Here is a 14,408-nt window from a genome sequence, read left to right on the forward strand (position 1 = left end):
GATCTTAGAGGAAATGCTTTCAGTTTTTCACCATTGAGAATGATGTTTGCTGTGGGTTCGTCATATATGGCCTTTATTATGTTGAGGTAGGTTCCCTCTATGCCCACTTTCTGGAGAGTTTTTATCATAAATCAGTGTTGAATTTTGTCAAAAGCTTTTTCTGCATCTATTGAGATGATCATATGGTTTTTATTCCTTTTGTTAATTTGGTGTATCACATTGACTGATTTGCATATATTGAAGAATCCGTGCATCCCTGGGATAAATCCCACTTGATCTTGGTGTATGATCCTTTTAATGTGCTGCTGGATTCTGTTTGCTAGTATTTTGTTGAGGATTTTTGCATCTATATTCATCAGTGATATTGGTCTGTAGTTTTCTTTCTTTGTAGTGTCTTTGTTTGGTTTTGGTATCAGGGTGATGGTGGCCACATAGAATAAGACTGTGAGTGTTCCTTCCTCTGCAATTTTTTGGAAGAGTTTGAGAAGGATGGGTGTTAGCTCTTCTCTAAATGTTTGATAGAATTCACCTGTGAAGCCATCTGGTCCTGGGCTTTTGTTTGTTGGAAGATTTTTAATCACAGTTTCAATTTCATTACTTGTGATTGGTCTGTTCATATTTTCTATTTCTTCTTGGTTCAGCCTTAGAAGGTTATACTTTTCTAAGAATTCGTCCATTTCTTCCAGGTTGTCCATTTTATTGGCATAGATTTGCTTGTAGTAGTCTCTTAGGATGCTCTGTATTTCTGCAGTGTCTGTTGTAACTTCTCCTTTTTCATTTCTAATTTTATTGATTTGAGTCCTCTCCCTCTTTTTCTTGATGAGTCTGGCTAATGGTTTATCAATTTTGTTTATCTTCTCAAATAACCAGCTTTTAGTTTTATTGATCTTTGCTATTGTTTTCTTTGTTTCTATTTCATTTATTTCTGCTCTGATCTTTATGATTTCTTTCCTTCTGCTAACTTTGGGTTTTGTTTGTTCTTCTTTCTCTAGTTCCTTTAGGTGTAACATTAGATTGTTTATTTGAGATTTTTCTTGTTTCTTGAGGTAGGCTTGTATAGCTATAAACTTCCCTCTTAGAACAGCTTTTGCTGCATCCCATAGGTTTTGGATCTCCGTGTTTTCATTGTCACTTGTCTCTAGGTATTTTTTGATTTCCTCTTTGATTTCTTCAGTGATCTCTTGGTTATTTAGTAACGTATTGTTTAGCCTCCATGTGTTTGTTTTTTTATGGTTTTTTCCCTGTAATTCATTTCTAATCTCATAGTGTTGTGGTCAGAAAAGATGCTTGATATGATTTCAATTTTCTTAAATTTACTGAGGCTTGATTCGTGACCCAAGATATGATCTATCCTGGAGAATGTTCCGTGCACACTTGAGAAGAAAGTATAATCTGCTGTTTTTGGATGGACTGTCCTATAAATATCAATTAAATCTATCTGGTCTATTGTGTCATTTAAAGCTTGTGTTTCCTTATTAATTTTCTGTTTGGATGATCTGTCCATTGGTGAAAGTGGGGTGTTAAAGTCCCCTACTATGATTGTGTTGCTGTCGATTTCCCCTTTTATGGCTGTTAGTATTTGCCTTATGTATTGAGGTGCTCCTATGTTGGGTGCATAAATATTTACAATTGTTATACCTTCCTCTTGGATCGATCCCTTGATCATTATATAGTGTCCTTCTTTGTCTCTTGTAATTGTCTTTATTTTAAAGTCTATTTTGTCTGATATGAGAATTGCTACTCCAGCTTTCTTTTGATTTCCATTTGCATGGAATATCTTTTTCCATCCCCTCACTTTCAGTCTGTATGTGTCTCTAGGTCTGAAGTGGGTCACTTGTAGACAGTATATATATGCGTCTTGTTTTTGTATCCATTCAGCCAGTCTGTGTCTTTTGGTTGGATCATTTAATCCATTCACGTTTAAGGTAATTATCGATACATATGTTCCTATTACCATTCTCTTAATTTTTTGGGGTTTGTTTTTGTAGGTCCTTTTCTTCTCTTGTGTTTCCCACTTAGAGAAGTTCCTTTAGCATTTGTTGTAGAGCTGGGTTGGTGGTGCTGAATTCTCTTAGCTTTTGCTTGTCTGTAAAGCTTTTGATTTCTCCATCGAATCTGAATGAGGTCCTTGCTAGGTAGAGTAATCTTGGTTGTAGGTTCTTCCCTTTCCTCACTTTAAGTAAATCATGCCACTCCCTTCTGGCTTGTAGAGTTTCTGCTGAGAAATCAGCTGTTAACCTTATGGGAGTTCCCTTGTATGTTATTTGTCGTTTTTCCCTTGCTGCTTTCAATAATTTTTCTTTGTCTTTAATTGTTGCCAATTTGATTACCACGTGTCTCGGTGTGTTTCTCCTTGGGTTTATCCTGTATGGGACTCCCTGCGCTTCCTGGACTTGGGTGGCTATTTCCTTTCCCATATTAGGGAACTTTTCCACTATAATCTCTTCAAATATTTTCTCGGGTCCTTTCTCTCTCTCTTCTCCTTCTGGGACCCCTATAACACGAACGTTGTTGTGTTTAATGTTGTCCCAGGGGTCTCTTAGGCTGTCTTCATTTCTTTTCATTCTTTTTTCTTTATTCTGTTCCACAGCAGTGAATTCCCCCATTCTGTCTTCCAGGCCACTTATCCGTTCTTCTGCCTCAATTATTCTGCTATTGATTCCTTCTAGTGTATTTTTTATTTCAGTTATTGTATTGTTCATCTCTGTTTGTTTGTTCTTTAATTCTTCTAGGTCTTTGTTAAACATTTCTTGCATCTTCTCAATCTTTGCCTCCATTCTTTTTCCGAAGTCCTGGATCATCTTCACTACCATTATTCTGAATTCTCTTTCTGGAAGATTGCTTATCTCCATTTCATTTAGTTGTTTTTCTGGGGTTTTATCTTGTTCCTTCATCTGGTACATAGCCCTCTGCCTTTTCATCTTGTCTATCTTTCTGCGATGTGGTTTTTGTTCCACAGGCTGCAGTATTCTAGTTCTTCTTGATTCTGCTGTCTGCCCTCTGGTGGATGAGGCCATCTATGAGGCTTGTGCAAGTTTCCTGATGGGAGGGACTGGTGGTGGGTAGAGCTGGCTGTTGCTCTGAGGGGCAGAGCTCAGTAAAACTTTAATCTGCTTGTCTGCTGATGGGTGGGGCTGGGTTCCCTCCCTGTTCCTCGTTTGGCCTGAGGCAACTCAACACTGGAGGCTTGCAGGGCTGTTTGGTGGAGCTAATGGTGGGCTCTGGGAGGGCTCATGCCAAGGAGTACTTCCCAGAACTGCTGCTGCCAGTGTCCTTGTCCTCACAGTGAGGCACAGCCACCCCCTGCCTCTGCAGGAGACCCTCCAACACTAGCAGGTTGGTGTGGTTCAGTCTCCTATGGGGTCACTGCTCCTTCCCCTGGGTCCCAATGCACACACTACTTTGTGTGTGCCCTCCAAGAGTGGAGTCTCTTGTTTCCCCCAGTCCTGTCAAAGTCCTGCATCAAATCCCGCTTGCCTTCAAAGTCTGATTCTCTAGGAATTCCTCCTCCCGTTGCCGGACCTCCAGGTTGGGCAGCCTGACGTGGGGCTCAGAACCTTCACTCCAATGGGTGGACTTCTGTGCTATAAGTGTTCTCCAGTTTGTGAGTCACCCACCCAGCAGTTATGGGATTTGATTTTATTGTGATTGCACCCCTCCTATCATCTCACTGAGGCTTCTCCTTTGTCTTTGCATGTGGGGTATCTTTTTCGGTGAGTTCCAGTGTCTTCCTGTTGATGATTGTTTAGCAGTTAGTTGTGATTCCGGTGGTCTCGAAAGAGGGAGTGAGAGCATGTCCTTCTACTCCGCCATCTTGAACCAATCTCGTCACTGAACATTTTAATGAAGGGTTTCTTTTTCATTATAAAGGTAATATATGTTCATTGTAGAACATTAGGAAAATACTTAAGAAAAAAGAACAAAAAATCATCTGAAAGGTTGCTAGGCAAATACAAGACTTTTACTGTTTGCAAATATTGTCTTCTGGAAATTTAATATGCATTTTCAAATAATTTTGTTTAAGTGGCATAAATATTTGAACTCCTTAATCACTAAGAAATATAGCTTAAACAGTTCTGAGGAATAGACTTTTAAAAACATATTTTTATTTTTAATCCTAGTGGGGAACTAGTGACAAATCTAGAACAATTTGATGAAATTTTAATAAAGGACTATTTACAAATATAGGACAAAGGGCAGGGAGGTCATAAGGGGTAGTACCATAACCCAGGGCTTATGACAAGGGCTAGGCCTGCAAGTCAAGGGGAGAGAGCAGTTACTTGGAGTTGGTTGCATGAAAGATCCACAGTGACCTTCACCCAAGAGTCAGAGCAACTTGGGTGACTCCACAGGGATAGCACTGGAGAAATACAGACTCCAAAGTCACTTTTCTGCCTCTCTTCAGTCACCTATAGGATTCACTTTAGCTGGATCCAATTGGCAACCAAATGGCAGCAGAACTTAAGTCATCAGTACAAACTCCTGCTGGGGTAGAGACCATGGGAGAGCAAAACAATTAAGAGTGGCTCTGAAAAGACAAATGGAAGATATTCAGGGCACAAATCCGTATTCTATTAAAGTTTATTTACAAATCCCCCCTTTTATTATTTTTATTATGTTTTTTCACTACTATCAGTAGCATGGTTATAATTTTCTCTCTTCAGAATTATCTCTTCAGTATAAGCCATTAAAAGGAAAAATATAGGGTAAATAGATATAAAAGATTTAATGCTTATGGTTGAGTTATTTTTTTCCAAAAGATTTGCTGTAATTTATATTTCTACCAGCAATTTATGAGAGCCTCGTTATATCCTCATTAGCAATGTAAATTTTTTGATGTTATTAATTTGTTAGGAAAAATTACTTGGCAGTGTTTTCCTTTGCATTTCTTTGATAACTGGTGGTTTAAAGGTTTTCCATGTTTGTTAAATATTTTCATTTTTCTTTTTTCAATATACTTTTCATGCTTTACTCTACTTCGTGTGGCCCCAAAATGAGTTATGACTGATTCATTAGTTTAATGAAGATTAACCTGAAGATCCATTAACCCAAAGATTTACTTGCAATCAAATGCAAATTTTATCTCAATAAATAATTGTCTTTTGAAAAGAAAATTAAGCACCTGATCACTGTTCACAGTCCCTTTTTGTTTTTCTTGATCCTGAGACTATCACTACGTGATAATTCACTCAGAATTCACTTATAAATGAGAAAATCAGAAAGGTTTCCCTCAGAGGAAAGTGTGTCATGATTTGCAACAAAAGTTATTAGAAAACAACACTGCCTTTTAACAGTAGAATAAAATTATAAAGTCAGGTTGGGGATTTAAAAAAATATATCATTTTGGCAGAATATGCAATGTAACACAAATAGTTGCTGTTTATTGAGTGTCTCCTATGTTGCAAATGTATCTCATCCTCACAGAAAATTCATTTGCTAATATTTTTACAAGGAAATTGATTCTATGAGATTATACCCACAAAAGGTATGTGGTGGACTCACTTTATACACTAATTTTTCTATCTGTGAAATTCAGCCTTCTTTCTATTTTATCAAATAAACTGTCTTTATTATCATTATTGTTGCCGTTAAGTGTTAATATTCAACAGATTTAATTTGCTTACCATAACCGCTTTAGGATTTACACTAAGTAGAAACTAAAAGATGTGCTAACTGATTTCCAACCACACAGAACTCCATTAACTATTTAGAAGTTTTGTCTTTCTCTAGAATAGGCAGGACGTCTCCATATGGTGGTATTTGAAGAGTATAAAAGGTCTTTCTCGTCCTCTAAAAATGATATTTGTCATTCAACATTTCACTTTTATGCCTGCCTCTCCTTTAAGTCAAAGCATTTAAGTAAGACTACTACTTAAACCTAAGTATGTGATGAGACAGACAAAAACAGTAGAATGAGCTGCCATTGTATGGTAGTGATAATAAACCCTATTCTGGAGTCAGACGATCTTATCTGATTCCTGGTGCTGCCACCTATTATATTAGAGTGACTCTAGACAAGTTTTTTAACCTCTTTGTGTCTCAGTTCCCTCATCTGTAAAAAAGGATAATAAAATTAACAACATCAGGGGGTATTCTGAGGAGTAAATGTGTTAATAAATATAAGCCTCATTTACTAGATTATGGTAAATCATTAGAGCATGAGAGTGTTGATTAAATAAAGTTTTTAAATGAAAGAAGGAAAAGAAGGATAGATGAAGGAAGGAAACAGGGAGGCAGGAAGCAACCTGGCTATTCATTTTTAAGATCAGCTCAGCCATGCTTGTATTTATACACTCTACTATTAAAGTTCTTAAACACATTGACCACATCCTACTAGCAATGAACACCCAGCCTCTGTCATATTGCCTGATAAAGTAAGTCCTCGCTCAACAGATGATGGACAATTGAATAATTTTTCGCAAAAGTAAATGTGTTGCTCTGGAGGAATAATCTATATGAGGCTCAAGAAAGAATGAACCAGAGTATAAGGGGCCAGTAGGCTGAAATATATCTAAATGAGTCTCATCAATCACTCCTCATTCAATTAAGATACAGTAGATAGCCTATTTCAGGCATATAAGAACCAACTCCAATTGTAACATGGCTCAAACCATTTGCTTTAATGTTTCTCTTACACACACAAGGTCAAGTTGATGGTGCCTATGCTACTTTCCCCAGGCTGGGGCCTCGTTTGAAGAAGGCTCTATAGAGTACAACAGTCAGAATAAATAATATAATATTAAGGACCAATGCCAACCATGATGTTGTCTTCATGTACTTACTTGCTGGGTTGTCCGTGCCATGTAGGCTGACCACTGGAACCCCTGGACCTAGATTTTAGAAATGTATGTATAAACATTTTAAAGACATCTAAGTAATAACTACTGGAAGATTACATGATAGAGTTCTTTTTTCCAAATATAAGCATTTCATAGTTAAAACAGAATGAAACAGAAACCCAATTATTAGATTTCATTCCTTTCTATGGATATTTTATTCAGAGAAGTAAGAATATACGGGGAAAGAAACTATTTGCAGGATTATTGTTACAATTCTCCCTTCTCCAAAATGTCCTATACTTCTATAGTTCTATGGTTTTAGCCAATCTTGTGCACTTTACTCTCTCTTTATCTAGTCTTTTATAGAATCGTCACTGATGTTCAGAAAGTTGATTCACAGCCCTGTGAACCCTCATCCACTCATCCAAGATTAAATTCTATTTACCACTTAGCCAAGAAAGAAAGAATGCATGTATATTAGAAATATTTTGGCACAGTGGTTAAGAATCCACCTGCCAATGCAGGGGACACGGGTTCAAGCCCTGGTCCGGGAAGATCCCACATGCTGCAGAGTAACCAAGCCCGTGCACCACAACTACTGAGGCTGCGCTCTAGAGCCCGGTTTGCAGGGCAGAAATAGAGACACAGATGTAGAGAACAAACGTATGGACACCAAGGGGGGAAAGTGGCAGGGGTGGTGGCGGTGGTGGGATGAATTGGGAGATTGGGATTGACATGTATACATTAATATGCATAAAACAGATAACTAATAAGAACCTGCTGTATAAAAAAATAAATAAAATAAAATTCAAAAATTCAAAAAAATAAAAATAAAAGCAAAAAAAAAAGAAATATTTCACCCACAAGATAAATTAAAAATTGGAACTAATTATATATTAATTTTAAACATACATTAACTGGAATTGTTAATTATTTCAAATATACTGGATAATTCAAGTGTAACCATAAGATGTTATCTTAAAACTTCACTTCTCTAAGGAACTCTGTCTAGGGGTCTAATGGTTTTTCTCTGGTGTCATCCAACAAGTACTTCTCTTTTTTGATTACTTTATTTCAGATGTCAAGAGAAAAATAACTAAAAAGAAAAAGTATTGGTCTCTTCCTCATGGTGTCTTAAAACACGAATGTGTAAGGTACCAGCTGAAGCAGTAGCACTCAATCCATCACATTATAAGAGGACATCTCCCATTTCATCTCTGGGAAATACAGTATCCTATTAAAGGGACAATGATTCCTATCAGTATAACCTAGAGATACCAAACTACTGTGTAACGCTATAGCATACTGTTACCAGATAGAAGAAATAATTGGGGTAAACATAATTTCTCAAAATTGAAGGGGACTAGACCCTGGGAATTAAAGCTCTGTAGATCCTAAATTTCTTAACAACCAAGCCATTATTTTAATAAGGAAACTATTGTTTTTCCTAATGTCTAGGTAAATTAGTTTATTATTCTAGCTTGACTTTGCTGATATAAATATGTTTATTCACTTTTTTAAAAGGTCCATGTCAAACAGCACTTATTGATCATGTGTATGTGCACATATTGACTTACTCCCAATTTCTATCTTTTAAATAAAGTAATGGATACAATTTACATCTCAATAAACCCCTAATTTATAACTTTTTAACAAAACCTTACATAAACTAAGAATATCAAATCATACAGCTAGAGTAATCATTACTAATGATAGTAATAGATACTGATCAAATAAAATGAATAAAATAAATTTTATCAGAAATCATCTATTACCTTTACAGAGTAATAAGAAATGTTGATTCATGGGACTAAAACTGGCACCAAAATATGTACATTGTTCTTTCATAAAGTTACATGAAATGCATTGACGATTCAATAATCCTTCAGTAGAAGCACTGGGGAAAGAAAAAGAAAGTTAGAAATGCTACTATTCCAGGTCCTTGAATGTGTGGTATCTATATTTAAATATTAACATAAACAAAGAAGCTACAGCATTACTTGGCTGAGGTTCCTTGTAAATTATGACTTACCATAGAAAAGCAAACAAAGTCAATTCCCATTACTATTGTTAAGACATATGCATTTTTCTTCTCTGTAATAAAATTAAAATTATGTACACCTATATATATGTAATATGTACATATGCTTACAAAGAAACTGATTTTCACAGGACACAATATAACTTATTCTTATTTATATTTTTATAGACATTTCTTTGTAAAGTCTTAAAAGAAATTACCCACAGAGACAAGCATAAAGTCACCAGCAATAATATTAGTTGGAAGAACTAATGTTTTCACAAGTCACACACATATAAAAAGCTCATGATTTCCTAAATTCAACATTAGATTTTGATATTAGTACCGGATTTTTCCCACTAAATACTCGCACTGAATTTTTGGAAAAGAAAAGCTATTTTTGAATGATAATATATATAATGTTAATGCTCATACATACTTTGAGACATCAAGGAGATAGATAAAGAGAAAAGCACTCATCTCTTTATTTTACAAACAATGGTGCTTAAGGTCAGAGGGGTTGAAATATTAACCCAAAGTTAAATTTCATGTATAGATTCATTTATTTTGTAAATAGAGATTAATTGTAAATTATCTATGCTGCTAAATGAAAACACTCTTGATGATACATTTTTTAAAACTTGGCTGGACAAAATATTCTCAATTTCATTTTGGAACAAAACACTTAGTATAGTATAGTTCACAAAGTCACAGCTTCACATTTGAGACATTTTGGGCTCATTATAATCCAAAATTTTCCTTTTCTAGTCAAGGTGATTAATATACTAGGCACTTAAACACATTAGCTCGTTTCACCATTATGACAAATCATACCCATTTTTTTTCTTTTAAGTTGTGATATATACGTAAAACAACATTCAACATTTTAACCATTTTTCAAGTATATGGTTCAATGTCATTAATTACAGTCACAATGTTGCACAACTATCACCACAGAAACTATGAATGTGTGCCAGTCACTATTAGTCACAGCTATTTAGTGACATAACTAGAACTTAAAACCTTTTCTCTCTCTACTCTTCCATATAATTTTTCAGATCCAAGTTTCCTAAAAATTCTGTTGGTACTTTCTCATTATTTAGATTATGAAATTACTAAAATAGAGAAAAGCACATCTTGAGACAAAATAATGACACCGAATATGCTAGCAGTTCTGATTCTGCAGAAGCATCTAATCCCATAAATTAAATCAACCAATTATTATTTTTATGGCCTGGACAAGACAATGATTGAGTTTTCTGGGTCAAACACTAATATTATCTTACAGTCAAGCAAACTGGCACTTGATGAGACATTTAAAGGGAGATTTATTGGTATTATATTTTCTTTATAACACAGCCCTCTGCACTAGTACAGGTCATAGATATATTGACTTTTGTACTGCTCTGCCTCAGTCACTGGGGACATAAGACAAGCACACAAATCTAAGAACTCACTGTGATTCAAATCACATTTTAGGCTAATAAAGGGAGGAGAGAGAGGATGAGGCAGCTCTACTAGCTGAAGCCAAGTCTAATTTTCTGACACTGTCATTTTTCGTTAAGAGTTTTACAAAATGAGAAAAATAAAACATCAGTCCAGTATTTCCACATCTCTAAAGGCTTGTTCTTGACTGCCAATATTAACCACAGTATAAGTTTCAAGAAAGATAAGCTTCAGGTAACCACAAAGAGAAAGTGACCAGTACTTTAACCAAGACCTCTAAACCAAAATTAGAATCATTCTCTTTAAATAAACAGCTGTTCTTCTTTTGGAAGCCATTAGAATTGAGAACATGTGTTCCAGACTCTAAGAGAAAAAAACAAAGAGTGTGAAGATGACATATTGGGATATGTGATAAAAAGGAGAGGCTCGCTTCAGATGAAAACAATTTATGCATAAGTAAGAGTGTGTGGATGAATTAGAGAGAGTTAAGGTACTTGAAACATGCATTTTTACTCTCAAAGGAAAGTCTAGGCTACTTGGTAAGAATCATTGGTGACACTTCTTCAAACATGATGAATTTCCACTGAGAATAGGCCATGGCAGTTTTGACACTTTAAGAATGGATCTGTGAAATTAGAAAGTGTATATGAGTCTATAATTGTAAGTTGCTTGCCAGACAAAAATAAAAGTCATTCTTGGGAGGTCCTGGTGAAAGCTTTCTGAGTGAGGAGACATTTTTAATACTAAATAGGTATGACCTTAACCCCTTTTATGAATATAACTTTTCATCTGGGAAAGTTGGACAGATGAAAATCCACTGCTTTATTTTAGTAAGCAAGGACCATTCCTGGTTAAATAACAATCAATGGATTATACACATTATGGGGGCGGGGGGGAAGAGAAACTGCCACTTGATCCACTCTACTAAATGTTCACAATGCTTTTATTTTGTTTGGGAATACATCACATGTGTACAATATTAATCCCCTGAAAATTTAAAATGAGGCGTAGCAGAAGAAAAGCCACTGGGGAAAATATGTAAATGTCTGTGATGTGGGTAGTTGAGAAAAGCAAGCCTCAAAAAAAAAAAAAAAAACATATTTTGAGACTGTAAAAACAAATGAGGGAAAGAATAAAGGAGGAATAAGATGGTCTCCACTTCAGTTCCAACTCTTCAGGCTCACAGTGGTCCAGAGCTGAGGGACTGGGCCAAGAGTGTGAGGTTTTGTCATTCTGAGTTGGTTCTCTCCTAGCCATACCAAAAATGAAACTTCAGATTTCTCCATCCCATCATTATGCTGGGTAGATGGCCCCTGAGGAATCAACCTGCGCAGGAAGATCCTCTCACATTGCTTACCTGTATAGCTGCCTCCCTCTGGGAGACGACTCGGTGCTCAGAAAGTAACTGCCCATGAAAGAAAACAACACAAACATCAGGCATCAATCAATTTTTGCCACACCGAGTTTTCACCTGAATTTTCACACTGTCAAAGAACAGGCAAGAGCTCTTCTATTATTTAACGGCAGGACTTGATCCATTTGGGAAACGCATATTTTTTTCTTAAAATATTGTCAACAGTTTCCCATGATCTCTCTCAATCTCTCTGAGTGTGCGTGTGTGCGTGTGTGTGTGCATGTGTCTGTGCAGCTAAGTATCTCTCTGCGTGAAGTATAGGGAGAATCTTAAAGAAAAGGTTGTTCTTTACATGGCCAGGCTACTTGGATTAGGACCATGGTAAGCAAAACATAAATCTAGCAGAAAAGATTGCATTTGACAACAGTGACTTCCAACCTGACTAGAGAACCAAAAACACTCACATTTTTTGCGTCATTTCATCGTACGCCAGGATCTTTATCACTTCCCAGTTTCCTGATGTCAGATGCCGCACGGTAATTTGCTCACTTTTACTCTGCAAAGGAATAGAATATATTGATTTTCTTCTTATTTAAACAGCAACTCTCTGGTCAGCACAAAAGTACTAACCGCCTGTATCACTTGTAATTCTTTAGTTCTCAGCTAATGTTGAGTTTCTCATTTTCAATCTCAAGAATATATCCGCATGTGCATAAACACAGATGCAGGTAAGATGGTGCCTTTATTCCTATGCTGTAGGAAAACCATTCAGAAAACATCTCCAGGTGAGGATAACGTGTGCGTCATCATCTTGACATAGGAAGTCATCGGGGCATTTGGTACAGACACAGGACCTTGTTAACTCTCATCTAAATGATCGACAGCTATTCAGTTTGGAAAGCTTTAAATAAAATATTTCAAACAAACTTCATTCCAAATAGATTCTGTTATATTGTTTTAACCTTTACAGATGTGCATTGCTATATGATTTGCTATTTTCACTCAATAATTTATTTCTGAGATCATTAAATATCATCATTATTGATGATGAGATCATCAATAGTTTATTTCTGAGATCACATTGACCCTTGTAGACATAGTTTATTTTCATTGCTATATGGTATTTTATTGTATGTATGAACACAGTAAAATTTATTTTTTGACATTTTAGTTTTTCCAAATTTTTGCTCTTAAAAACAAGTTGTCTATGAACAGTTTTATTAATGTCTCCTGGTGCACGTGGCAGGATTTTCTTGAGATGAACACTGATAAATGGGATTGCTTGGTCAAAAGATAAATGTCTCCTACCTAACTCAATAGTGACATTATTTTCCGAAGTTGTGCTGATTTAGAATCTACTAGCAATGTGAGTTTCTGTTGCTCCACATTTTCTCCACTTCCTCACCAACAGTTAATTACATCAGACTATTTAATTTTTTGTCAAACTAATGAGTATGAAATTGTATCTCATTCACTTCCTTTATTTTTAAGGAAATATTCAAATCCAGAAAGGTTAATGCATAGTACATGAATACCCATAAAACCGTTACCTAGATTCACCAAACATCAACATTTTGAATATTTGCCCTCCCCCTTTCTTCATATGCTAAATCATATGAAAGGAAGTTGAAAGCATCAGACTATTTCAGCTCTAAATACTTCAGTATACATCTCTCAAAATTAACAGTATTTTCTCATATAAGCAAATTGCATATCACACCTATGAATAACAACATTAATATCATCTAAATATATAGTCTGTATTCTAATTTCCACACTGCCCTATGTAACCCAAATATCTCCATATCTATATATCTATATCTATCTTTCTATCTATCTACATATCTATCTATCTACCTAATTGCTTTGGGTTGTCACCTCTTTAGTCTCTTTTAAAGTAAAAGTTATCCTATCTTTTCTTGAGTTCTACAACATTGACCATTTTGGGGGCGGGAATTGCTGCGGCATGTGGCGTGCGGAACTTCCCTGACCAGGGATTGAACCCGTGCTCCCTTCATTGGAAGGGTGGAGTCTTAACCACTGGACCACCAGGGAAGTCCACATTGACCATTTTTAAGACTCTTGGTCCAGTGGTCTGATATGTAGAGCATTTTGGATTTATCTGATTTTTTTTAATGATATAATTTAGGCTCACATTTTTGGCAAGAATATAATATAGGTGATATTGGATACCTCTTATGCTTCATATTAGGAAACACACCATTACACTTCTTCCCACTCTTAACAATGCTGTTTACAAGGTAACTGATATATATCCATTGTAAAGTACATTTTGCCCTGTAGTTAAAAGTGGGATGATGCTTGCACATTACATGAATAGCTTTTCCTCCATGACTTTCCACTCAGTAGTTTTGGCATCCATTCATGACCTTTCCCTGAGCAAATTATCATTTGGAAGTGATTTTCTAACTCTAACATCCATTCTATATTTATTAGGTCGTATTCTTCTGTAAAAAAAGAACTTTCCCTACTTTTTCCCCTCACATGTGTCCATTCTCTTTATCTCCCTCTTCCTCATACTACTATGAACATTTTTAATCTGATGTGTTACATTCCATTACTGTTATTTTGTTGTTGTTGTTATTCTTTATGATGCTGAAATTGACAAAATTTGGTAAGTGGGACCCCTTCAAGCTAACCCCTCTATTCTTTGGAAATGATTATGTTAGTTTTAGAGCACTTCCTTGTTTTCTGCACAGTAAGATGTTCTAAGATCACTTCTTATCTCCCATATCCATAATCAATAATTTTTCCAATGAATATTTTCTACTGGATTATGATATAAAAT

The 14,408-nt window shown here is 35.7% G+C and overlaps 1 protein-coding gene and 1 long non-coding RNA gene across 2 annotated transcripts in view; one reads left to right on the forward strand and one right to left on the reverse strand.

Annotated features, from left to right (window-relative positions):
* LOC309662807 overlaps nucleotides 1–14,408 on the forward strand; it is a 619,026-nt gene that overhangs the window by 500,388 nt on the left and 104,230 nt on the right. The gene's annotated exons all lie outside the window — the stretch shown is intronic.
* Nucleotides 1–14,408, reverse strand: part of DPP10 (dipeptidyl peptidase like 10) — a 685,907-nt gene that overhangs the window by 50,434 nt on the left and 621,065 nt on the right. The window contains exons 14-17 of the mRNA XM_082465825.1: nucleotides 12,064–12,155; nucleotides 11,603–11,650; nucleotides 8,555–8,676; nucleotides 6,783–6,830 (exon numbers count right to left, since the gene is read on the reverse strand). Of these exons, the coding sequence (XP_082321951.1) occupies nucleotides 6,783–6,830; nucleotides 8,555–8,676; nucleotides 11,603–11,650; nucleotides 12,064–12,155 (310 nt within the window). The remainder of the gene's footprint in view (nucleotides 1–6,782; nucleotides 6,831–8,554; nucleotides 8,677–11,602; nucleotides 11,651–12,063; nucleotides 12,156–14,408) is intronic.

This window comes from Balaenoptera physalus, assembly GCF_965194825.1.
Source record: "Balaenoptera physalus genome assembly, chromosome: 6".
NCBI classification, from domain to species: Eukaryota; Metazoa; Chordata; class Mammalia; order Artiodactyla; family Balaenopteridae; genus Balaenoptera; species Balaenoptera physalus.